Source organism: Rhea pennata, chromosome 2, assembly GCF_028389875.1.
Source record: "Rhea pennata isolate bPtePen1 chromosome 2, bPtePen1.pri, whole genome shotgun sequence".
NCBI lineage: Eukaryota > Metazoa > Chordata > Aves > Rheiformes > Rheidae > Rhea > Rhea pennata.
In genome coordinates, this window is record NC_084664.1 from 147,690,238 (window position 1) to 147,715,001 (window position 24,764).

At 36.7% G+C, this 24,764-nt stretch overlaps 1 protein-coding gene across 3 annotated transcripts in view; it reads right to left on the reverse strand.

Moving 5' to 3' along the window:
* Positions 1–24,764, reverse strand: part of CSMD3 (CUB and Sushi multiple domains 3) — a 683,676-nt gene that overhangs the window by 443,675 nt on the left and 215,237 nt on the right. For all 3 annotated transcript variants that reach the window (XM_062568389.1, XM_062568388.1, XM_062568387.1), the window contains exon 6: positions 100–212. In XM_062568389.1, the coding sequence (XP_062424373.1) occupies positions 100–212 (113 nt within the window). The remainder of the gene's footprint in view (positions 1–99; positions 213–24,764) is intronic.

Sequence of the window (24,764 nt, forward strand, 5' to 3'; positions counted from 1 at the left end):
TTGATGTAAAATGGCCCTTCCTGTTCCTCTACAACTTAAAACCTTTTTTTTTTTTTCTTAGCAAAAATATTACAACAAAAAATTATTCTTTAAATGTACCTTGGTAGTGAGCACTGAATCCACGGTATCGGTGATTGCTGTCTGTTACAAAATGTAGTCTGAGCCAGTTTTTGTTGCTGATAACTGGAGGAGGTATATTCATTCCAGAAAGCCTGAATTAAAACAAATAAATAAAAATTATTAATAAAAGACATAAATTGATCAGGGCTGAAGATCAGTAGATTATTAGAAAGACTTGATAAAGGTCTTGTATGGACTGTTTTTTTTTTTTTTTTAACACTCATTCATTGACATGCTCTATGCATAATTCATAAAGACAGTGAATGGGACTTCTTATGCATCTATGAATAGTAAGTACATCATGACATGTGTAAACAGACGGTACTGTTCACCCTGCATGACCAAGGGGTCAGATACAAATCAACGCTGGTCCAGAAACCACACAGCCACATTATTTGTCAGGCATGGCAATGGCATGATGCAGCTACACAACATTCAGGCTAAAAAGACTTTATGTCTATCCAGCTCAGAGCTCAGGTGAAGTGAGCACTGCTCTGTTCCCCACGGAAAGGATCATCCCCTGTGATTCTTAGGTTCAAGATGAAGAACAGGAGAGCTTAAGTTATGTAGAACACCTAAAACAACAAAACAGACATCTATTTTTCAAAAGTAACTATTTTCCTAAATCCAAGGGACAACTGGAAAAAGACATTTTCCACCACTAATAACTAATGAATATTTGTTATTACAGGTATATGAACAGTACTTTTTTTTCTTTTTTTTTTAACTGTCAGGACATTGCTCCAATTACACTAGTCTTTTTTCTAAACTTGTTCATTAGGTTTTTTTTTTATTAGATGAGGTGTTATAGTTCAAAAAAACGTGAATGACCTTTTGATAAATAGTGCTTCTATCAAGTCAATTATCCAAGAAAATCTTTCTCACTAAAAACAGAAGGAGTAGACGTATCTTCAGGATGTCAGCATACCTGTCTAGGTCCTTCTATTTATTTCTTCCTGTTAGAATAAATTACTAACCAACAAGTATACCATTTCATATTCAGACATTATGGATTCCTCTTCTATTTTGAAAAAGAAAAAACCTATAATGAAGCAGATCATAAAACTATTCAGACATTCCATAAGTGAGAAAATGAATAAAATCTGTTTTAATAGTTCCTTGGTTTTACACAAGACATTTCACCTAACCTCAGAAGTGGCTTTGCAAAGTACAATAATATCATTATCAGTATCATTATCTCCATTTTATGAACAAAGAAACTAACGAATAGAAAGGGAAAGCAATACACCCCAACTCATCTAGATGACCAGCAACTAAAAGAAAACTAGAAGACTGCAAGTTTGGAGCTCCAGCTTTTAAAAATCAATCTTACCTAGTAAATATCTGCAGATAGTCTTTTGGAAGGGACAGTTCCTCCTCCCTGCACCCCCTATTAAAGTAGGAATATCTGCTCTGAGTTCTCTTACAAAAGGCATTTTCTTCCTGCTTCAGGCAAAACCGGAAAACTCACAATTCCAAATACGTTCATGGTAGGTAGATGAACATGATAACAATTTTAACAAACACAAGTGATAAACTCAAGACTAAGAGAGAAAATCTAAATCAAAATACCATCACCTAAATAAAATATCTGGACTGTATTCTACTTCAACATGTGTCAACTAATTGCTTTAAACAATTCAGTTTCTTTAAATAACATTTTTCAAATGAAACTTACTGCATTATTTTTTGCCCTTTCTCTAGCACGAGTAATAGAGTGCATTAACTAGACAGGCAAGTGGCCTCTAAATCCTTGTTCTCTGCATTGCTAATATCAGCATATACTCTTTCCAAAACACACTTTCCAGGAGTTATTTTATGGCTTAATGTTTGTTTCATGGTTTGGAATCATATTGTGATAGTACTAGGCAATAGCACAGCTAGATAAAATACTGTAATGTAAATTCAAGAAAGTAATGACAAGTGCCTGAAGCACAGATTTTTCTTCTCTGGTTCTTTGTCCTCATATAGAACCTGGATCTAAATTTGAGCTCAATCCTTGCTTGGAGGTAATTAGTGCCAGCTGGTCAGCTCAGGCAGTGAAAATGAATGCTTTTTAGATGCAAATTCCTAGATTCAATTTCTGCTTATGATAGCCTACTCAGGGGAATTGCATGCTTTGTTTGGTGGGAGTCCCTCCTCCAACATATGATCATATTGTTTTAATTCTCCTGGAAATGCAATAGCCCCTTAGTTACTACATGCCTTCCAAGATCCCTCAAAAGGCAACCTTCTAAGCTTCTGAACAAATCTCCCTTTTCCCAATTTCTAGAATACCTGAGCTGGGTTAGGAGGGTGGAGGAGAAATGTGGTTAAGAACCAAGAAGGCAAACATGCAAGTATCAATAAATAGTTTATATGGAATAATATCTTGTCTAATATAAAACTAATATATTAGAGCTAGAATTACTTCCCTTAGTCTGTGCTATCAAAAATAATATGCTGAATAAGATGTGTCTTCAATATATTTAGCCAGAGAGCAGACATGGAAGTACTCGTTCCTCTTCTGTGGTACTTCGCTCCTCTCAGCCCCATAGAATTTCCAGTCATTTCTGTATGCAATTGTAAATATCCCACTCCAAGGAATTATGGTTTCTGAACCAGCTGGAAAGCAAGATCGAGATATTCTGTGCAAGTCCTCCACTGGGCTAAAGCCAGTAAGACTGTTCCTAGCACAAACTATACAAAACATAATCAGAAACACCAGTTAAGGTATCTCCTGGGCTTTTTTTCAGATTGCTAATTGAGAAGTATAGCACTCATCCAGGAAACTGAACCTGCCAGTTCAATCCTTATTTCACATAAAGGGGTGGGAACCCAAAACTGTGAACTAACTTCATCATCCTCCACACAAGATGGTATGCATACAGACAGGCAGTTTCTATATGCATGTATGTGTATTCATATATGTACAATTTCTAGCACTCATATTGCTACTGTACCAGACTCCAAGAAGAATTGAAGAATTCCTTGAGCCAGAAGGAAGATGAAAAAGCATTGTAATATCAAATAATTCTAATATCAAATTAGTATTTGTGAGATAAAATTTTGCCAATTAGTAAGTTATACAGGAAGATTTTCATTCTGGCAAAACCAAGGCATTCTGGTAAATTAAAGGCAAAGAAGCCGCCGGTCAACCCCCTAGCTGTTACACCAGTTGGCTGGCCTGGTACTACCATCCTACCAGGCTAGCAACTGGGCATCTAACTGCCTGGGTATTCAGCTGTTTGGCTCAGAGGGCTTGTTTCTTCCAAACCCCTGGAAATTTCATAGAGTTACAAGCAATACTGACACCTAGAATTTCATGGAAAGGAAGGAAAGGAAGGAAACAAAGGAAAGGAAAAGCCAAACACATTAAATCCCCTTTTTGCTTAGCTTTATTACATGTTCCATTATTGTTGTTGCTAGCTATTAGATTACATTTGCACATTGCTCTGTATTGCAGAAGCTGTTAGAACAGTGCTATGCCATGTATTTATGGCAGGCACCACAGAAAATATGAAATCTTCCCCCATTTTCATTGTGAATTTGGCCATGAAACACACTGCCTAGCAGCCATAAAGTGACTTAAACTGTTATAATATCTTATTACAAAGGTAAGAAACATACTATAGATTGGAAACTTAGTTTTTGGAAAGTATTTTACTAGTTGCACTTTTCTGTACAATTATTTCTCTGTATAATACTATTACCTAATGATGCAAGACAAAATTTCACTTTAAATCCTCACCTCTGTAACGAACTCTTAAGTAACACAGAAGCAACAAGTGCATATTTGCACACTTGAGAATAAACCTATTACTGCAGATGGTCTCACTGAACACTTTAAACAACAATAAGATTTTATGTCCCATTGCCTAGCAACTACTGAGTAGTATATATTCTGCCTATAACAAAATTCCCCCTTAACTATCACAAAAACATGTGAAAATTAAATTAGAGGTTAAAGTGCAAGACATGAGAAAACCATGCCCTAGCCATTTAAATACTCTCATGGAGAAAAGCAGTTTATTTTTAAAATAGCTAACATCTAGTTAAGTCTGTCTATCAAGTCAATTATTCGTTAACACATTTATTCCTGACAGTTATGGGTTATATTTAAGATCATTCTAATTAAGCACATGCTGATATCAGCTGAGTTCTAACTAAATTCATACTTCCAAAACTCTGATCTTTATAAGTCATGATTTCTATGGGATTGTTCCAGAAAGTAGGTTTGCAAGCTGAAGAATTTGTAATAGCAACTGGCAGAAAATGCTTATTCTCATATGCTCATATAACTACCTCTTTTCTCATATCAAGTTATCTTCTCAGCAAATTATAAAGCTGTTCACCATTAACATAATGCATTGGCAGTCCACTCTTCTTCTGTGCCAACCATAGCTCTAAGCATAGTTAAAGTACATCCACTAGAATATTTTCCTAAATTTCCAAGGAAAATAGAACATCTATCCATAAACTAAATGCAGTTGTCTCATCTTTTTTTTTATACTTTGAAAGATATAGCTCCCCTCCCAAACTGTACAGAATCTTGCATAGCAAATTTAAGTCATCAGACAATAGGCTTCCTCTCTGCAGCTGTCTTCCATAAACTCATGTTCATAGAGAATCTCAAGATCACCGATTCTGAATCAGAGATTTAATGTATTCCACCATTATGTGTAGTCAACATTTAATTTAACATTTAATTAACATTTAATCAACATTTAATGTGTAGTCTGTTATTTAATTTAAAACATATTTTGGAGGAAAAAAAATGCTTACTGATATAATACATCTTGTTTCAGTTGTTTCTAACCAAGACTGGAAGTGAAAGTAAAAAACTATGCACGTGGACAAGTTCCCATCTTGGTGGCTTCTTTGCTTTGAGATTGCAGCTAAATCATTGGATACAGGAGAAATAAGGTGTTAAATTTTTTTGAGAAACCAAAGCTTACTCTTCTTGCAAATCATGATCGTGCCTCCACTCCCTTCTTTTCTGTACAATTTAGGAAGTAATTTTCAGAAAATACTGTGCATTATGTTCAATCTGTTAGAGTGAAGTCAATTAGTATTTTATTCTCACTCAAAAACCCAATGCATAAGTGCCATCTCACGCTGCAAAGTGGGATTCCAGAGTAGGTTTGTTTGTTTTTTAATGGCATAGTGCATATCTTAGCATTTTATGGTATGTCTCAAGAGAAAATGTATCTCCTACTTCAATACTTGAAATGCACACTGAGAGCTAGCTGTATTTTTAACAATACAAACGCAGGTAGTTCAAAAATCCCTGCCTTGTCAAATTATGTGCATGTATAAAACTAACTTGATTAGCAGACATCTTCTACAACTGTAGTTCTTACCAACAAAATGAAACCAGAAAGAACTGTCTCTTTCTTTAAAACCAGAGGACAAAGAACTGAAGGCTAGAAGAGACAGTCTGTAAAACAAAAACACCTGATTTAGTACAAATTTTGCACATTATTTCTTATTCTTACAGACATACTGGCCAAACTATTTAAAATCTGTTCTCCATTCACATTGCTGTTTTCTTTTTCATACATTACTTATCTGCTATGATTGCCAAGTGGCTCAGAAGCTTATTCTGGCTTAGTCAGATAAAATATAGTGTATAATACACAAATATAAGAAGTAATTTAGACATGGTATGAACACACAGAGAGACAAAAGAGCAGCCAGATCACAAAGGACCTGTTAAACTCACAACCACATCACTGAACAAATAAGTAATAATTTCAAGGAAGACACTACAAAATAGGTGTATGAGAAGAAAGAGAAGAAAAGGAGTCAGAACAGGCAGCCCTGACTGTATTTCAGTGTCCAATTCTTCTATTTTATTATCTAAATCTGTATGGAATGGTAGCAGAGTTTAAGCTTTGTGTGTAACTCTTCTGTTTGGAGCAGAAATCAGCGACAGAGAATCAGGTATTCTTTTAGTAAAATTAATTTGCAAAGCATGTGCATTCTAACTTAGAAGCAAGATTAGTACCAAACAAGAAGCATACAAACCACTCTAGTACAAGCATCAATTTAGACATTAAAGATGGTCAGGAAAATATCCAAATCAAAAAGGTCTTTTTCTGTAAAAATACTATTTCACACAGAACTTTCTTGTTAAGCATACAGTTCCTATACTCTCTCAAAACCCAGGAGGTTCATAGAAATGGAATTGATCAGGAAAGTAATTTGAGGTTGATGTACCAGCTGCAGCCACTGCTGAAACCAGTTCTAATACTATCAAACCCTTGCAACAGGCCTGCTTAAGCTAACGCAGGCAACATCTTAGCATTAGGCCTTCCCTACCCATGGGCACTATAGTTTCTTAAAAGCTTGTTTTCATGCTGGCTGCAGCTGTGTAGACTCTCTCTGCTTCCCATATAGGTTATGGAGCAGGTAGTATTCTCTTGTTGAAATAAAACAGCAGTTGATACTAAAAGTTTTGACAGAAAAAGAGAACAAGGTATCAATGTATTTTGATGAAGCCTTTCAGGCAGTGGCCATGCACACTTAGAAGGTAGTGAGGGGTTAACACTTATGTAGCATGGTACAACTGCTGTAAGAGACACCAACCTCCTGCCCCTTAAAAGAAGAAACCCACCCCTCAAGATCACCTCTCTCCCATCCAAGAGAATAGCACCTGACTAGTGATTTACTTGATTTGGGTAAGTTAGGGAGCAGGCATATTACTCACCAATGTGAGGTATCAACCATACGTAGTTTACTCTGTTTGCTGTACTTATGTACAATACATTCTCATTGGCCAAGATTTCCACTGTCTTTTCTTCCATGATTGCCTTGAACCGATAAAACTTGTTGTCACAAGATTCACTAGGAACACTATTGTAAAAAAAAAAACCTATCCCACAAGGTAGATGTAAGGGCACTCATCTGTGGACACAAGACCAGGATTCAACTCTCTGATTTAACAAATTCATACACAGAACTTCAAGATAGGTCTTCCAAATGAATGTTTTAACCCACAAAATCATTGCATTGCTGTCCTTCTGCAGGAACCTTGATAGATTTCAATCTTCTTTTCTGGGCAAGAATGGGGAAAGGATTTCAAGTCTTACAGTTTTATGAGGCAGAAAATACTTCTCTTCCAGCTCTTTTCAATCAGAAAAAAATAGATTCACATTCAGAAAATAAAGGTGAAATTGATTGACTACTTAAACATTGCTCATTTTGAAAAGAGCCTGAATGATTTAGTGATCAAGTTATCATACCACTCTTGTTTCAACAACACAGGCAGTAAGATTGCTCAGTGTGAAAATACTGGGATTTAGACACTCACCAAATCATTCACCTTATGGTCACCTACTATACAAATAATTTTTTTGTATGACTAGGCTCATCATTGTCCTTTAAGTTTCTAAGTCTGGTAATGAGATTAATGGGCCTTAATAATAGTCATTAAAAATGTGAATGTCTATTGCAGGACAACTTGAGGGTACTGACCTTTTTTTTCCACCACTTATCTGAAAAATGTTTCCTATCTAAATTATATTACATCATTTCAGAGCAAGGACACTGTGACACATATTGTCAAACAGACAGCCCTCCTGCTCCCTCACCCCCGTCGTTACCTCTTACAAAATCCATTGTCTAAACCAAAAACTCGAGATATCAAAGATGTCAAAGATATCAAATACATGCTACACGCTAATGGATATTTCTAGTTTTCTTTGAAGAGGTCAGCAAGATGGATAATTCTCTATAAATTGTTCTTTTGTGAAAATATTTCTAATACAAATACTCAAGTAACAAGTGCATTATATGTATGAAACTCAAGCTGTAACGGTGGTGCACCTGGGTATCAGGGCTGCTTCAGTGTGAGCATCCAGAACACTTGAGTTTAATTCCTTTGGTGATTCAGGAGCTCCCCAGCTAGTTATCTGCATAGATGAGATAACGGACTGGCTTGAGACAACAAAACAACTTGCAAGGTAATTGCAGAGTTATTTAATCAAAACATACAGTTGATAAATTTCCACTGTTGAGTCTTCAAACAATGCAAACATAAAACAATGTAGCAAGAGAGAGATTAACTTGGAGATACAGAAAGCATATAAGTAAACTGAAAGAGGAAGGGAATTGAGTTAATCATCTTCTGCATCGCCACAGCTCAGTGTCCAATCATGAGGAATTACACAGCAAATCTTTCAGAGGAAAAACAAAATACTTCTCATTCAGTCTTGGAGAAGGAGAGAAGAAAGACTCTTCTCCATAAATCTGTACCTTTCTCAAATTTAAATATGAAGAGGAAAGCAAAGGAGAAGTCTCCAGAATACAAAGTTTTATTAGCACTTTGAGTAATATGTCAAGTTTTAAGTGGTTACAAAGGCACAAGAAAGTGAAAGATCTAAGATCCTAAGGCTAGTCTCCTGTAAACCTATCAGTAGTAGAACTAAGCATTTTATTTCATTTGGAATTAGGATGCTGACAAGGTTTAAGCTAGATACAGCCTTGATTCTCGTTTCCATGTCTCAGATCTGCAACCAAATGCTTGACAAAAAGCTACTTTCAATTTTTAAAACAGCACATCACCATTCTTATTTAACTTAACTAGCTATTTAGAACTGAATTAAGGTTTATGTAAAAACTATAATCATTTGTTTCTGATTTATAAAACAAACAGAAAGTTAAAAAGGCCAATGTTTGGAAGGAGAGAAAAACATAATTATTTTACATCATCTCACCTTGATCTTTTGTCTTTATGAAAAGTTCTTTAACAATCAATTAATTTTTGAGTTATTCAGCTAGAGGTATAAAAATAATTCACTCTAAGACTTTTTTTCTGTCAAGTTCAGCATGTTATCTGGAAGACTGAAAAAATGTATTTGTTTTAAAAACATCAGAGTGGAAATATATGAAAGCCCTTGTGGTGGCTTTGCAGTGTTAGTTAGAACAGTTCAATTTTGAAGTGAAGTTACTCCCATATAAAGTCTATGAGAAATCACTGCATGGTCATTAAGAATTGGATAAAGGTTTGACTGATGATTAATGAAAGTTTATAGCCCTGTGGATGTGAAATGCCGAAAAGTGCCAAGATTAAGAAATATTTTCAGACTTCAGAGCTAGATTGCAACTTATAAATCCAAATGTTCATGTGTCAAAGATTTTCCAAGTAATCTGTTGAACTGACAGAATATGGAAGTATGATGAAAGGAAGAGGAGACTCCCAAACACATGTACTCCGAAATGTTACTCTGTGAGACAAGTAGAGTGGTGTCTGTGATACAAGCAGTAAACATAATTTGCTGCTGTCCTGGTTGTCTAAGGGACTGGAATCACAAGTAGCTGTTTTTCATATAAATGTTAGGGGTTTTGAAGGAGTCATTATTCATAAATGTAGTATAAATACCTCATATGCAAAGTGACTTTGAGCTTACAACTCAGTTTTCCTGAGCAGACCACAGAATCAACACAAATACGCACCAGCTTCACTGGGGCTGTTTGGTTGTTAATATATGGGTCTTGCTGCCACATACACTCCTGCAAGTTGCACAGCCCCCCAGCATGACTGAGGAGATCAGCCCACAGTCAAGAGAATCTGCAAGGAGCAGAGGCAGGAGGGGTTGAATGCACTGCTCAGAAGACACATCCCTTACCCAAACAGTGGAGCCTGGCAGGGTGTGCAAGTGAGGCTTCTCCCAAAGGGACTCAGACAGGTAAAGACCAGGTTGCCACAGGATTTTATCTCCTGCATGTGTTAAGGTAAAGCTGTGGTACATGGCCTGCTTCAAGAACCCCAACCCTCTGAGGGCCTTCAGCTGATGACCTGAGGACCCAGGACAGATGTAAGGATAAATGTGTCTGAGTGTTTTCCCTGAAATTCCACACATTTCTCTCCTCTACTTTCACAACTATTCCAAATACAACTGAATTGAATGTAACTTGTATCTGACTAGTTACGTCTTTGGGTAACAGTCTAACTGATTACCTGAGACAATTATCAGTGAGATGCTACATAGTTTTGCTCTCTTAAAATGCTGATATCTTCTATTTTTAGAACCAGTTATCTCCCCCCCCCCCCTTTTTTTTTTTAATCTGTATAGAGAAGAATTACACTTACAAGTCTATTGTCTGGATAGGCGAGGGAAACTTCTTCTTTCTGGAAATTATTAATAAGTGAACCGAACAACAAACCATTGTGCCTGTTACTACACCTGGATGTTCAACAGAACATATATGCAGTCGAATTATACATATTGTTACATTTGTTGTACAATCTTGTTGGAGCAAAAGGAAAAATCCTATATATGTAGCCAAGAATTTAGTGTTAGTCCAATTAATATTTTAACTGCCTAATAGACCAAATTTTCTAATTAATATGGAAGATGCCTCACTAATAATAGCACTGCTAGTGCAAAAACCTTTCTAGTATCTAGCCCTTTCCTCTCATGTTATGCTCACCCTTCCAGTGTCCACATGGGTCCTAAGATCAATGCTTTTGTCTTCCCCAAACACACAGGGGAAGTTTACGGTGAACCGTCATTAGCCTGCAGTCATCTCTGGGAAGATGTTTATGATGAAGTTCCCTCTCCTCAACCTTGACTCTCCTCAGGGCTATTTTTATTTTTTCCTCACATGGCCTGTTCTCTTCTCACTGGTTCCCAGCCTGCCTCAGCCCCAATTAACATAAAGGGCCAATATGCAGCGTAGTATGCAGTGACTGCCCAATGTGATCAAACCTTTATTATATAGGACAGTCACAGAGGTTACGCTGAAACAGGTCAGGCAACAGTCACTTGATCAGCAGACACTTATCTGAGCTCAAACAAGCTAAACCTAGCTCAAGCCAAGATATCCCAGAAGAGTCTTTGGACCATGCCCTATCAGATCAATACCAAGCCTCTGGCCCTTTACTAGTATTGAGACAAAACTCGTATTTTCTGGGCTACAAGTTGATTTCAGTATTGTCAGATTCACATTGTACACACTGGAAAGCACAGGAGGTAGGAAAGGAAGGATACTTCTCCTTGCAGCTAACCCGCACCTAGCACCTAGCTTCTTTCCTTATTCCTTAGAACTTTATGTAACTATAGTAGTTCAAACGAAAAGCACAGACAGGTGTGCAATATTCAAAACGGTAGAAGACTTCTAATTATATTTTCTGTACAGCACAAAAGGAAACTGGCATGAAAGTCTGGCTGGAGATAAAGTTTAAAATATAAGTCAAATTATTCCCACTCTGTAGCAACATCATGGACCCCACAGGCTTTACTAGACAAAGTACTTATACAAATATGAAAGTTTCTCTATCTGCCACTCCAGCTGCTCATATTTGAGCAATCCATCCAAAGGCAAAATAGATCTTAAAAAAGTTTTTTCTTAATATTAGACTAAAAATTCAAAATGCTGTCATATTAGATCTCAGTCAGTTGTATTATTTTCTTTTTTAAAGTGATAAGTGCAAGTCCTGAAAACACCTTTAAAGAAGTCATCATTAGGAAGTAAGAGGATAGACTTTAAGCAGATGGATTCAAACTACATGTGATCTTTTTCTGAGAATTCCTCCTTCCAATTTCCTCTTTTTTGCCTCTGAAAATATATCAACTTCCTTCTTCATGAAGGGACATACTGCAGTCTGTCAAAGTCTACTCATATTCCATCATTTAAATATAATTGCTGTCAAAGAATCTATGCAGATTATTCACAGAACCATCTCTAGTTTCTACCTTATGATTATTTTTTTTTGCATGGGTACATTTTGTGCAACAACTTTTTTATTTATCTCAAGCGTCTAGTCTCCCTCTGGTTCTACTGAATTTATCACAAAAGAGATTTTTATTTTAGAACTGCTTAGATTGCTCACATTTATCTGCAGTGACCTTCCTCTTTTCCTTAATGTAACTGCAAACTGATAAATTACTTGGTATTTCCACAGATTCATCTCAGAGTGCTTAAAACACACCAAGAAGCCATACAACCCTTTATCTGATAAAAAAGCCCAAAACGTAAAAGGAAATATGTTGTTTGCCACCTAAATAATCTAAAGCAAAGGTGGAAATTGTCAGGACCCTGAGTGCACTGACAAGCTTTAACGTCCTTGGCCAGCATCACCGGGCCAAGCCCATGTGCCCAGGGGCCCAAGGGCTCCATTTCAGCTCAGCCTGGGCCCCCCAGGCCCTGCCGCAGTTGCACGGTAGCAGTGCTGGTCTCCAGCCCGGCCCTGCCTGCTTACAGACTTTTTTCATAGAGAAAAATAAAAAATCTTTTTGAATACATTATATGTATTCAAAAGCATATATAATACATAATAATTTACATAAACACACTCTGCAATTTTATCGTCTGCATTTATAACATTCCCCACAATTGGAAAGATCCCCAGAGGCCTATAAACTTGCAGCCAATCTGCAACTCTCCTTATGAAACACATAGCACTAAGCATGTTCTAAGAAAACTGCAAAAAAGTAGTGAACGAATAATCCCTGTTCTCCAGGTAAAGTATCTATCTGCATAAAACAGCACAGAAAACAACTATAGCTAAGAGCCTACTCTAGTTCGATGACCAAGCAAAAGCAGAAAATATGAATTAAAAAAGCAATACACGAGTAAAACAGAACGTATCAGTACAAGTAATATATCAAATATGGAAAAAAACAGCTTATAAAGTATGAGTTGACCAAGCAGCTACAGAGGGAAGGGGAAAGATACTAAGACAAAAGACTCCTCTTTTAAAAAAAATGTATACATAAAATAATTACTAGGAATAAAATAAATACATGCCATGAAACAGGCAATCCAGACAGAAAAATGAAACTATACCAGTATGATGGATTCATTCAATCCCTCTATTTAAAAAAAAGCAGAATGATTTGCCTATGGCACAAGTGAATGAAGTACTTTCTACTTAAAGGAATATGTTAAACTTCTACAAAGGATGAGCACTAAATCAGCAGATACAGATTACTTGCAGCTCAGAGTCCTAAAAGCTTACTGACATACAAATCTGTGTATCTCTCACATTTTATGTATTGATGGAGTATCAAGGAAATAGTACATGGAAACACAGATATAAGTTTACTTCTGTTTACAGTAGGCATGAAATAATTCAAGTTAGCACCAAGACATTTGAGAAACCCAGAATATTGCATCAGGCCTTATTTTACTGATCTTATTTTAAATCATATGAAATTGATAGGAATTAAAATATTTTTTGTCTTCAAAAAATACCATACTGTGAAAGTTAAAGCACTCACTTTTTTGAATGTATCAAAAAAGAGAGCGTAAAATGCACTGAAGATTTTTTTAACCCAGCAAAGACATGAAAAAAGCCAATAGCTGAAGTCAATGCTAGACATATTCAAAGTGTAAATAAGTACTTTTATTTGCAAGCAATGATGAGTAATCACTGAAATAAATTATCAAAGGAGGGGGGGGGTTGCTTGTTTTAATCACTTGATGCTTTCAGTCAAGCCTTAATCTATATGATAGGCTTTAAATCAATCAATCTTTTGAGCTTAGCACAGGAAAACAAAAGAAATACAGAAGCCTGCCATTTACAGGAAGGGAGACTAGATGATCCACCAGTTCTTTCTGGCTTTATCACAGAATCGGTAAAGTTGGAAGAGACCTCTGGAGATCATCTAGTCCAACCTCCCTGCTCAAGCAGGGTCACCTACAGCATGGTAGACAGGGTTGCATCCAGGCGGGCCTTCAAGATCTCCACAGAAGGAGACTCCACAACCTCTCTGGGCAACCTGTGCCAGGGCTACGTCACTCTCACAGGGAAGAAATTCCCCCTCACGCTCAGGTGGAACTTCCTGTGCTTCAATTTCTGCCCATTGCCTCTTGTCCTGTCACATGGGACAACTGAAAAGAGTTTGTCCCCGTCCCCTTGACATCCGCCCTTCTGGTACTTATGCACATTGATAAGATCCCCCCTCAGTCTTCTCTTCCCCAGCCTGAAGAGGCCCAGCTCTCGCAGCCGTTCCTCAGCGGGCAGGTGCTCCAGACCTCTGATCATCTCCTTAGCCCTATGCTGGACTCTCTCCAGTAGCTCCAGGTCTCTCTTGTACTGCGGAGCCCAGAACTGGACACAGGACTTGAGATGAGGCCTCACCAGGGCTGAGGAGAGGGGCAGGATCACCTCCCTCCACCTCCTGGCAACAGTCTTCCAAATGCACCCCACAATACCATCGGGCTTCTTGGTCACAAGGGCACATTGCTGGCTCGTGGTCAGTCAGTCATCCACCAGCACTCCCAGGTCCTTCTTGGCAGACCTCCTCTCCACAAGGTCAGCCCCCAACCTGTACTCGTGCCTAGGGTTATTCTTCCCCAGGTGCAGGACCCTGCACTTGCCCATGTTGAACCTCAGCAGGTTCCTCTCCGACCAACTCTCCAGCCTCTCAAGGGCTCTCTGAATGGCAGCACAGCCCTCTGGTGTGTCAGTCACTCCTCCCAGCTTGGTATCATCAGCAAACTTGCTGAGGAGGTACTCCATCCCCTCATCCAGGTCACTGATGAAAAGGCTGAACAGGATGCGACCCAGACTGAGCCCTGGGGGACGCCACTAGCCACAGGCCTCCAACTGGACTCGACGCCACTGATGACGACCTTCTGAGCTCTGCCCTTCAGCCAGTTCTCAATCCACCTCACTGTCCACTCCTTTAAACCCTGAATCTATGAAATGCCCACTGAATCTTAAAAAATTGCAAGTCACTTTCCCCACCCAAAACAATGCCTCATTAGCAACCTCAGAGCCTAGTTCCTAAAAGTGTCTGAAGTCATCTCCTTTGCTCTTCGCTCAGGGCCTACAATCCCTTCACTGCTGGGTCAATTCTGTAAATACCTGGCACGTGTACACAGCGGAGAGCAATACGACTGCGGTATTCAAGTCGGCACTAAGCCTTTCAAGAAATCTGCATTCTCAACATCACACTCCTGCTTCCGGGCACCTAACCACTGGCAAACGCAAAGTGGTTATTAGGGACTGAATCGAAGAGGCTTGGACCACAGAGTGCCGCAGTCCTTCATTGTGTCACCCCACTGTCCACTGGTTGGACTACTCCTGTTCCACGGAGAAGCATCACGCAGACATACTCATCCACACTGAGAAGCAGCAGTAATTATCCTGAGGGAAGATTCCCATTGACACCGCTACACTGCTTCCAGTTCTAGACCTGTGCTGGTATGGCACCGACCTGAACCCTATAGACACCCATAAGGTACTCTGCGCAACACAAGAGTCTCTGTCGAATTCTACTGAGTTCCAAAATGCTATGTTGAAAAGGAAATAATCAAGAAATAGGTGATTAGTGAGTTTACATGTGTTAAGATATCTGGAATAATAGGGATGTAAGTTCCTTCAATGTTGTCAGTATTTCCTTAAAATAATAAATATTATTTAAGCTATTTATAAATGTAATATTTGTGGCAAACTTTATGAGAAATAGGGATTTTTCTTTCTAACTTCAGATTTCAAGTATGAATGCATACCTGCAAAAAAGTATTACTTCACTAATTAAAATTCTTCATACACACTTGTGTGTAAAAATAACAATTTATACAATTATTTTCTTTTGAAAATTAAATGCTACTCTCAAAAATGATCATACCCTTCAGGGACACCACTGCATGGGATTGATTGCTAGCCACCTGCTGTTCCCAGTAAATCAGACTGTAAACTAGTGATCCATGTCACAGCATTTTAACCTCTCCATGCTTTGGAACCATGCCTCTGAGCTGAACATTTGTAGTTTAATTTGTCCAACAGAAGATATCATACTGCCTGTTAACAGAGGCCATACTGAAGATTTAAAGAGTAATAAACGTCTAAAGAACCAGTACAACGCGAAATTATTAGTTAAGAAGAATGTGCAAGAATCTTCTGAGTATTGTAAAATCTCACAGTGTATTTTTAAATGTAGATAATTAATGTTATTTAAAACAAAGGGCAATTAGTAAATGAGCGTATTTCAAATAGATTTTACCAGAGCAATCTGTGTAATTTATAAAATTCCCAGTACTCAGAAGTTTTCAACTTACAACTTTAAAAACACATTTTAAAATGAATGCTTCCGTCTAGAAATGGAAATGTAACATTTTCATTGGGATATAAGTTAGTACGATTTTTATTTTATTCTCACCTCTCTGCCTCCTCCTCTTCCTGAGAGACTGGGAGCAAAGTAGGCCCACTACAGAATGAGAACTGTCAGTTTATATACAAGACACAGGCAAAAATGCTTATTAAAGCAATAAAATTCATACAGGTGTTTATTATATTGACTGTTGTATTTAAAATATATGTTAGGAAGTAACACAAAGTTTGGAAAATTCAAGGCTGTTGTGTTGTTAGAATGAAATATATTATACTCTGGGAGAATCTGGTGCCTCATTTTAAGGCCAGTTCATTATGTAGATTTTCCAAATCAGTGGAGATTGTAAATTGGCATTCCTTAGAATAATAGTTTTATTTTTCCATATAAATCAATTATTTCCAAAATTTTATACTTGCGCATAACATTTGACTGAGAAATAATATAGCGTAAAATACTTCCAGTAAAAGTTGACTCTATTAAACTGATATATTTATATATTATTGCTTAAATTCTTATACGATGTCTATTACTGATAGCAGCAGTAATGATGATGCTACTATCTGAGCCTGAGTGAGTTTGTTATTCTGGATATATCTGAGGTGGAAAGTCTGTAATATTATGGCTATAGTAATATGCAGATTTTTTACCTGATAAAAGGCAGTAGGTCACTAATTCACTTACTATAAAGTTTAACATTTAAATCAGTGTACTTCTGACAATGTAATGATTAGAAAAATAACCAGAATAGACTAAGCATGAACAGATGAAAGTAATTTTAGGCTCCAGAGCTTTATCAGTGTACTTCAGTCCTAACCTGCAACACTCAGCCTAACATAATACAGAACAAATATTAGACGGAACATCACTAGATAATGAAATACTTTTTTTTCCAATTTAATCTCTTTTTTATTACCATGATACACTTGAAAATGATAATCTGACAAGGAAATATGAAAAGATTTGTGTAACTGCTAATGCAGTTTTAAAGGCTCTGTAAATATCTATTATCATTACAAATCAATTACTTCAGTTCAATTTTTTGTACTACTTAATTCAACAATTTTTAATACCCCCACTAACCCTGTCTGCAACCTCTCAAGGCTCTGTGCTTGCATAAATGCAAATAAATTATTTAATCAGAATTTATTTCTGCACATACACACAAAACCACATATGCATAAGAATACACACAAAAGAATAGTGCATACAACGCCATAACATTGACTAGTTCATTATAACTGTGAGGGTTCTTGCTGCTGTACCATGGTCTGGGTTTTCATTCTTCATTTTATATTTATGCCTTTGTTTCTGTTAGTCTACAGAATTTTGTACTTAATTAAAACTCACCTTGTTGATGCTTGCATGCTCGTTTGAATTTATCAGCATCATTCTGACGTTTATTTTCATCCTCTGAACTACTTCATCCCCCCAACTACTTGGTGTCATGATCACTATTTATGCCTACTTCCACTAACCAAGATACAATGAAAATATTCAACATTACCTGGCCTAGAACTGAACCCTGTAGGATCCAATCTGAAATAGCTTACATATCAAGACTCACTGCTAACTATTCTTTGCGTGCATCTTTCCAACTAAACACAGCATATATTTAGAGACCAAATTGAGTCATTTTTTCATCCTGGTTTGTAATAAAATGTAAATGAAAGCCTTAGTAAACTAAAACACATTTTTATTAAGCAATTTTTAATCACTTATTCCAATCCTTTTCCAGCAATCAAAGCTAAAACTGTTCTGTTACATCTTCCTAATTGCCCCTTTCTCGTTATCTGCTTTGAACTAGGACTGTTTTCCTTTGTTTTCTTTCACTTCTAACGTATTTATAGACTCTTACCATTGTCTTTTATATCCTTTGGCTTTAACTCAGCTTTATTATTCTATCTATTTATTCTATCCTCATAGGCTCCTATTATTTCACGCCTTTTTCATTAGTCATATGATCCTTTTCTCACGTTCTGTAAAACCCCTTTATGATCTTTATGTCCTTATGGCTGTATCAGGAGCTTTAAGGTCACTTGTGTTTTATATTTTTCTTCTGTACTAGGATAGTCTGTTATTATATACTTAACATATTCTCTTTCACTTATTGATAGATCTCCTACAGATTATCTTCACCCTTCTTTTTTTGAAGTCTACTTTTTTCAGATGTCTAATGTCCTCCTTTTCTAGTACTGGTGTCTTTTCTTTACCCCTTCATAACATTTCACCCAAATTGCCCTAATACTTTATATTCTTAGATAGTGTTTCTCATAACCAAACCTAAAGTAACAATTTTTGAAATGAAAAAAATGACTTTGTTCAATTACAAAAGCTAAGCCAGCTCATGTCCTGCCATTCCACTCTTTCAATTGATATTCACATAAATGAAGTCTTCTTTGTCATCACATAACCTTTTAGGTGTTCCCAATAATTTCTCTGAGAAAAAAAAAAAAAAAAAAAAAAAAAGAAAAAAGAAGAAGCAGCCGCAGCCTTGCCCTTCTAATTAAACTTTTGATAATAAATCCTTATGGCAGCACTATTTTTATTTTGTTTTTATAACACCATATATATATATACACACACACACATATATATAAATGGATCTGTATTAAGGAATGCATCTCTCAGATTTCACATTTGACTTAGTGTAAATATATATATTCCATATATATGATGAAATACCATTAGAGTTCCAAAGTTCTGTTAAGAACCTTGAGGCTGCAATCAAAGGATTTTTTGAAAGGCAATGTCAGCTACCAAATAGAAATTAAGCCACAATGCAACAGTCCTTCACCTTAGCCTTAGCTTGTTTTAGGACATACAGGACAGTACATTCTTGCTCAGCAAAGAGGAATGATGGTAAAAGTTTATCCTCTGACATAAAAAAAATAATGGGAGAGGAAAAGTCATGAAGCTCTACAATATACCCACATGAAAGATGTCAGAATTAATGTTATGCACTTCAAGGATAAGAAAATGTTCTATGAAGTAAATAGCTTTTCTGCTGATTCAAATATACAACAGTCCAGGTATGGGTACAGAGGTTGATCAGGTGGTAAGAAGATCCCAGTAAGGGTGCACAGAGAGAGATCCTAGAAGTATATTTGCCAAGAAAGAAGACTGGAAGTTGTCTTATCAAGGTATTTATACATGATCATTAATGAGCTCTTTAATAGAAGGAAGGAAAAGTCAATAAAAATTCCAAATGTCTAGAAAATGAAACCATGCAAAGCTACATTAAAAGTATGATACACATTTTACAATGACTATGATTTAGTATTACATAATGCCAAGTGTTAGAATAGATTCAGTATTTCTTGAAGCCTCAAATACTGACTTGGTAGCTTTGGATATTCTTACCACAAAACTCATAGGTAAAAGGAGATATTCTTATAACCTGAACTGAAAAGTTCTGAGCTTCAGCCCCCAAAAATGTTTTACAAAAGTCTGAGGCGAAACTTTGACCCCTAATCCTACTAGATCTCAGCTATGATCATTTCTTTGTTTTACACGCACCATGCAAAAATTTCTTACCAACATCACTGGAATTATAAGATCCTTGAGCTTCATACAGACACTCGTTTATATTGAAAAATCATCAGCATATAAGCCATAAACTTACCCATAGGAAGACTACCACTTCAATAAAGCATTATACTGACTACACAGTATCTGTAAAGATGAAAGTATCATTACAGAACACTTTATTTCTATGCTGATTAGAAGTGTTATCATTTTTTCAGATGTTTGCAGCATATAATGGTGGCCATAAAAATGTCAGACTCTTAATAGATTTAAGTCAGATAAACATAATGTGTAAGCAGAAAATATTAAATCTCTTCTTAATAGAACAGCTACATAAATAGAACTTCCTTTCATAACCCAGTGACTTTCAAAAGAAATTCATCCAGGAAAATGCTCATTTTCTTAGGATACAGTGGTATTCCTTGGGAAAAGGTGGACAAATCCCCATGGTAAAAAGCCAATGAAAATAATCCTACAGCATACCTGAGATTTCAGTTTATGATTCCTAGCTAAGAAATACAAATATATGTAAGATTCTTTTAAAGCAGACAGGCATGCACAGTTACCAGGTAAAAGGAGAATCAAACATAATAAGAGCTTAGCATAAATGAATGACAGTATCATTCCATTTCTAAAGTGCACAGCCAGAATTTAACACACAGAGAGATGTTCTGAAAAAGGATTGTCAAGGTTCAAATTTTGAATCTGAAGAACTAGAGACTGAATCTAGACAATTCACACAGAAATGGCTATGTTTAAAAAAAGTCAAAATCTATGGATGGCCAGATTTGGCCAGCTGTATAGAAAAAAATTTGTTTGTGTTGAAGTAAGAAGAAAATACATAATTATGCTTGCTGTATGAAAGACTAAGAGGTGCTTTTGGATAATAGTCTAAGAATGAATAGGAATGCAGGATAGATTCTGCAATGACTTTAAGCTGGGCATATCCTTGATGATATAGAAGGATGTACGTGCTGATGTGTTAGGTTAAAAATGCACTAGAACTATTATTAATATTTAATTTCTGACAATAAGCAGTAACAGATACTGCACAAGCAGTGTATGAAACTGGGAAAATACAGAAAGAGATCATCCCTTTATATAGCTTCACAACTTCTAGTAATTTTATGGACTGTGGGCTTCCTGAATGAAGCCCTTAGGAGGCCTTCACACTTAACAGCCTTTGATACATTTACCTTGTGCAAATTTCTAGTCCATTTTTCAGCCTAGTTATAATTTTACTATCTATAATACCCCACGGCAATGATTTCTACAACTTAATTATGTATTTTACAGAAAAGTGCTACCTCTTCTTTTAGATCTGCTGCCTGATAAATTTCATTGAGTGTCCCTATTTATTTTATTATAGCAAGTGATGAATACATGTTCCTTACTCACCTGACATATAATATTCATAATTTTATGAATATGTCATATCCTTTCTCACTCATTTCTTTTCAAGGCTTAAAGGCCTTAGACTATTTTATTTCTCTTCATACCGACTCTGTTCCATATCTGTTTTCATCCTTATCCCATACTATTTGTAATTTTACTATATGCTACTTGACATAGGGTATCAGAAAATTAAACTGGACTCAGGAGATAGGTGTTTGCCACAGGGAAATTGCATGGAGCATTTCCAGGAACACCACCACCACTCGGTGATGTATCATCTAAAATTTACTTACAGAATGGGATAGTTATAGCTGGTGGATAGTGATTTCTATTCTGTCACAAACACACATGCAAAGTCCCAGCCCCTTCCGTCCAGTTGTGACCGGCACCATGGATGCAGGGGAATGGACAATTGCTGTCACAGCTCAGTGTCGGAGGTCCTGGCAGGTGGTCTGGTCCCTGCATGTAACACTTCCACCTCGGGCTCAGCCTTCTACACAGAGCTGTGTGTGTGTCACACACCCACACCATTCCTGAGGGAATACTGTCTTAACTACCTACTTCTTTCTGTGCTAGGCCGCTGGCATAAGCCACACCAATCACAAAAGCCCAGGTTAGTCTCTCTGGCTTTCTCCATATCTAGGGCTAATTAACTGTAGTCACTGGGGTCTCTGTCTCTCTCTGCTCTCCTGCCCAAGATGTGTTACCCAAAGTGTGAAGCCAGCAAACTACATCATCTACTTCATCTACTGCTTCTTTGTTCTCCAGCTCATGCCAGACTTATCTGATTAGTCAGAGCCAGGCAGATGTAGTTAAGGCCCATTTGCCTGGCCTGTGCTTCTGGGCAGACTTCCCTCTATGACAGCATCTGATGAACATGAACACGTATGGTAACTAATGATGTTTACCTGCATTGTTCCCTATTCCTTTCCTAGTAAATCCTTACTATTTATTCACCTCTGTACCAAAAAGCATTAATAAAGTGTTTTTATTGCTTTACATACAATGTTTCCAAGATTTTTTCAGATAAGTAATAGCTTCTTTGAGTCCATCATTATGCATGGATAACTAGACTTCCCCCCCCCCCCCAACTTCCACCAACCACAGCCCACATAAATTAGTTTTTATTTATGAGTATTGAAATCTACATTCTGTTTCATTGTATGAAACACTTTGGCATCAACTTTGTATACCCCTATCCTGAATAATACTGTATCATCTACAAATATCCTTAGCTTCTTATTCATCTTTTTTTTTCCACATCACTTAATAAAGACTCTAAAAACCTACAAGCCCTAGCACAGGTCCTTGGGTGACTGTGGTGCCACTGTGAAAACTGAGGATATACTTCTGTCTTTCATTTTGTATTCTGTAATCAGTTGTCAGTCTGTAAGAGGATCTTTCTACCTCCCATTCCAACTCGGTCTCTTTAAAAGGCTTTCTAAGAAATCACATCAAAGCTTTATGAAAATCCAAGTGCCCCACATTAAATGCAAAGACATACTTTGAGTAAACTAGGCATCTGTAAAGCTGTGTGAATAATGAATTTTTCATTAGCTAAATCAAAAAAAAGCAGTAATGTAATGAGCTGAACTGTTTAATTTTCAAATGTTGTTTATATTTTTACAATTATATGTAACTAAATTTACCATTATAATTTCAAAGTAATGAAAATTAAGGTATTTCTTCTCAAATAAGCTAAAAACCTGCTAGCCTTAAAAAGAGGGGTCTCCCCCTTCCCAAGAAGGCAATTGATAGAAACTGACATAATTATGTGAACAGCTCTAACTCCAGACTTTTTCCAAGGCTCCTTTTTCAAGCTCTACTTTGCTGCATTTTGATGTTTTTCCACTTAAGTAACCTACCGTGCAAAAGAAATTAACATACTCTAAGTATACACCAATGGTTTATTTTCTCCTTTATTTACTGTTATGTCATAACCAGGACCCTGTGGACTGGGGCCACGGACACCCGGACATTGAATTGTATGCAATTATTAAAAATTGCTCTGACACTGTTTTGACGTTGCCTCAATCTCTAATATAAATGAATTCTATAGCAGTTTCACAGGCCACTAGGTAAGCTTAATGCTTTCTTTCAGATACTGGTTCAATTCATCCATGAATTTGCACAAATTCCTAAAATTATTTTCATAGGTAAAACAAATAAATAGACAATCACAAAAGTAGGAAGCAGAATCTGAAGCTCTGAGTAATCTGTAGGCCCCATACACACAATGCTTTATCTTGTTACTAGGATTTACATATGGAGCAACAGAATTTCTTTCATATCTTTGAACTACTATACATTTGTTTCTTGTGACCTGAGACACAAAAGCTGGAGTTATGAATGGGCATGTACAATGTACAAATCACACGAATATTTTTCATTATTCTTGTATTCTTGTTTGGAATCTGGGGCGCGGGAGTGATCTGGGATTGTAGAATTGCTTTTCTCCCAGGGCCTGTGGCTTACATTGCTTCATAATGCAAATAGGGAACACGGGAGAAACTGAGAAAACATGGGAAGTGCAAAGCTATTACTCTGCAATGACAAAATGAAACAAACTAGAGAACTACTTTTTCTTTTTTTAGGTGTTCAGCATTATGTTATGCTTAATGTGTAATACCCCTCCCAGGACTATATAACTTTTGAAGCATAAAATCGGGTTGTTTCAGCCTTACTAGTAAGATCTGCCAATTCAGGCATTCATGTTTCAGTCAAGACGAGAGCAATCAGTCTCCCTCACCACTCCAGCAATTGCCATCCTGAGACAACAGTAAATGACCATATCAGCACAAGTGCACTATTTTGCTGGACTAAAGCACAATGGAAGTGTTCCCTCCTAAAGTGTCAAGCAATCTTCCTATCTTTGTTTCTAAAATTGCTGAGTTAGAGGCTCTAGATTTTTTTTAACTAGTCATGCTTTCTAAGAATTCATTAGTAAAATATCCTAGGTCTAGATTATTATTTATCTATTTTTCTACAAAACACAGCATAGATGAGGAACAATAGAAGCACCTGGGACAATCAAGGAAGATTAATCAAGGAGGATTAAAGGGGACCATAGAAGTCCAACCACAACACTCAGTGAAATTATGCACAAAACAAAAGATGAAAAAATGTACAGATCCTTGAGAATTATTTTTCAATTTGCTTCCAAACACTGGTAAGACATTGGGAAATGGATATAATCATATTGCTGTAGAGTAGAATGTACAAAGCCCAGCCACCATAGAACTTGCTTGTTACAGAACTGCTGGCCAATAGCATTATGGTTGTTTGATTCCAGGTAAGAGTAACTTCATATATATTAATATGCACTATAATAATAATGAAATAATGCATCTTCAGATAAGGTTTTTAAACATTCATTTTTGTAGCTTTCGGAAACACAGGAGAAGAAATTGGGAGTTGGTTCAGCAGTGTTACTTACTTCAAGAAACCACAAGCACATCCTGGTTTTTTGCAACAATAAAAATGCTGCCTTCCTAACACTGTGTAGCTTAATAGTAATAAAATATTGTATACCATAATAGGAATAAAATAACCTAAGGATGCAGTAGACAAATATAAAGGGAACCAACTAACTATATGAAGTTTCCCCATATAAAACAAAAATTTATGAATAGCTGTATGGATGCCACCATTCAGTCTACAATTCTTCTGTGACTA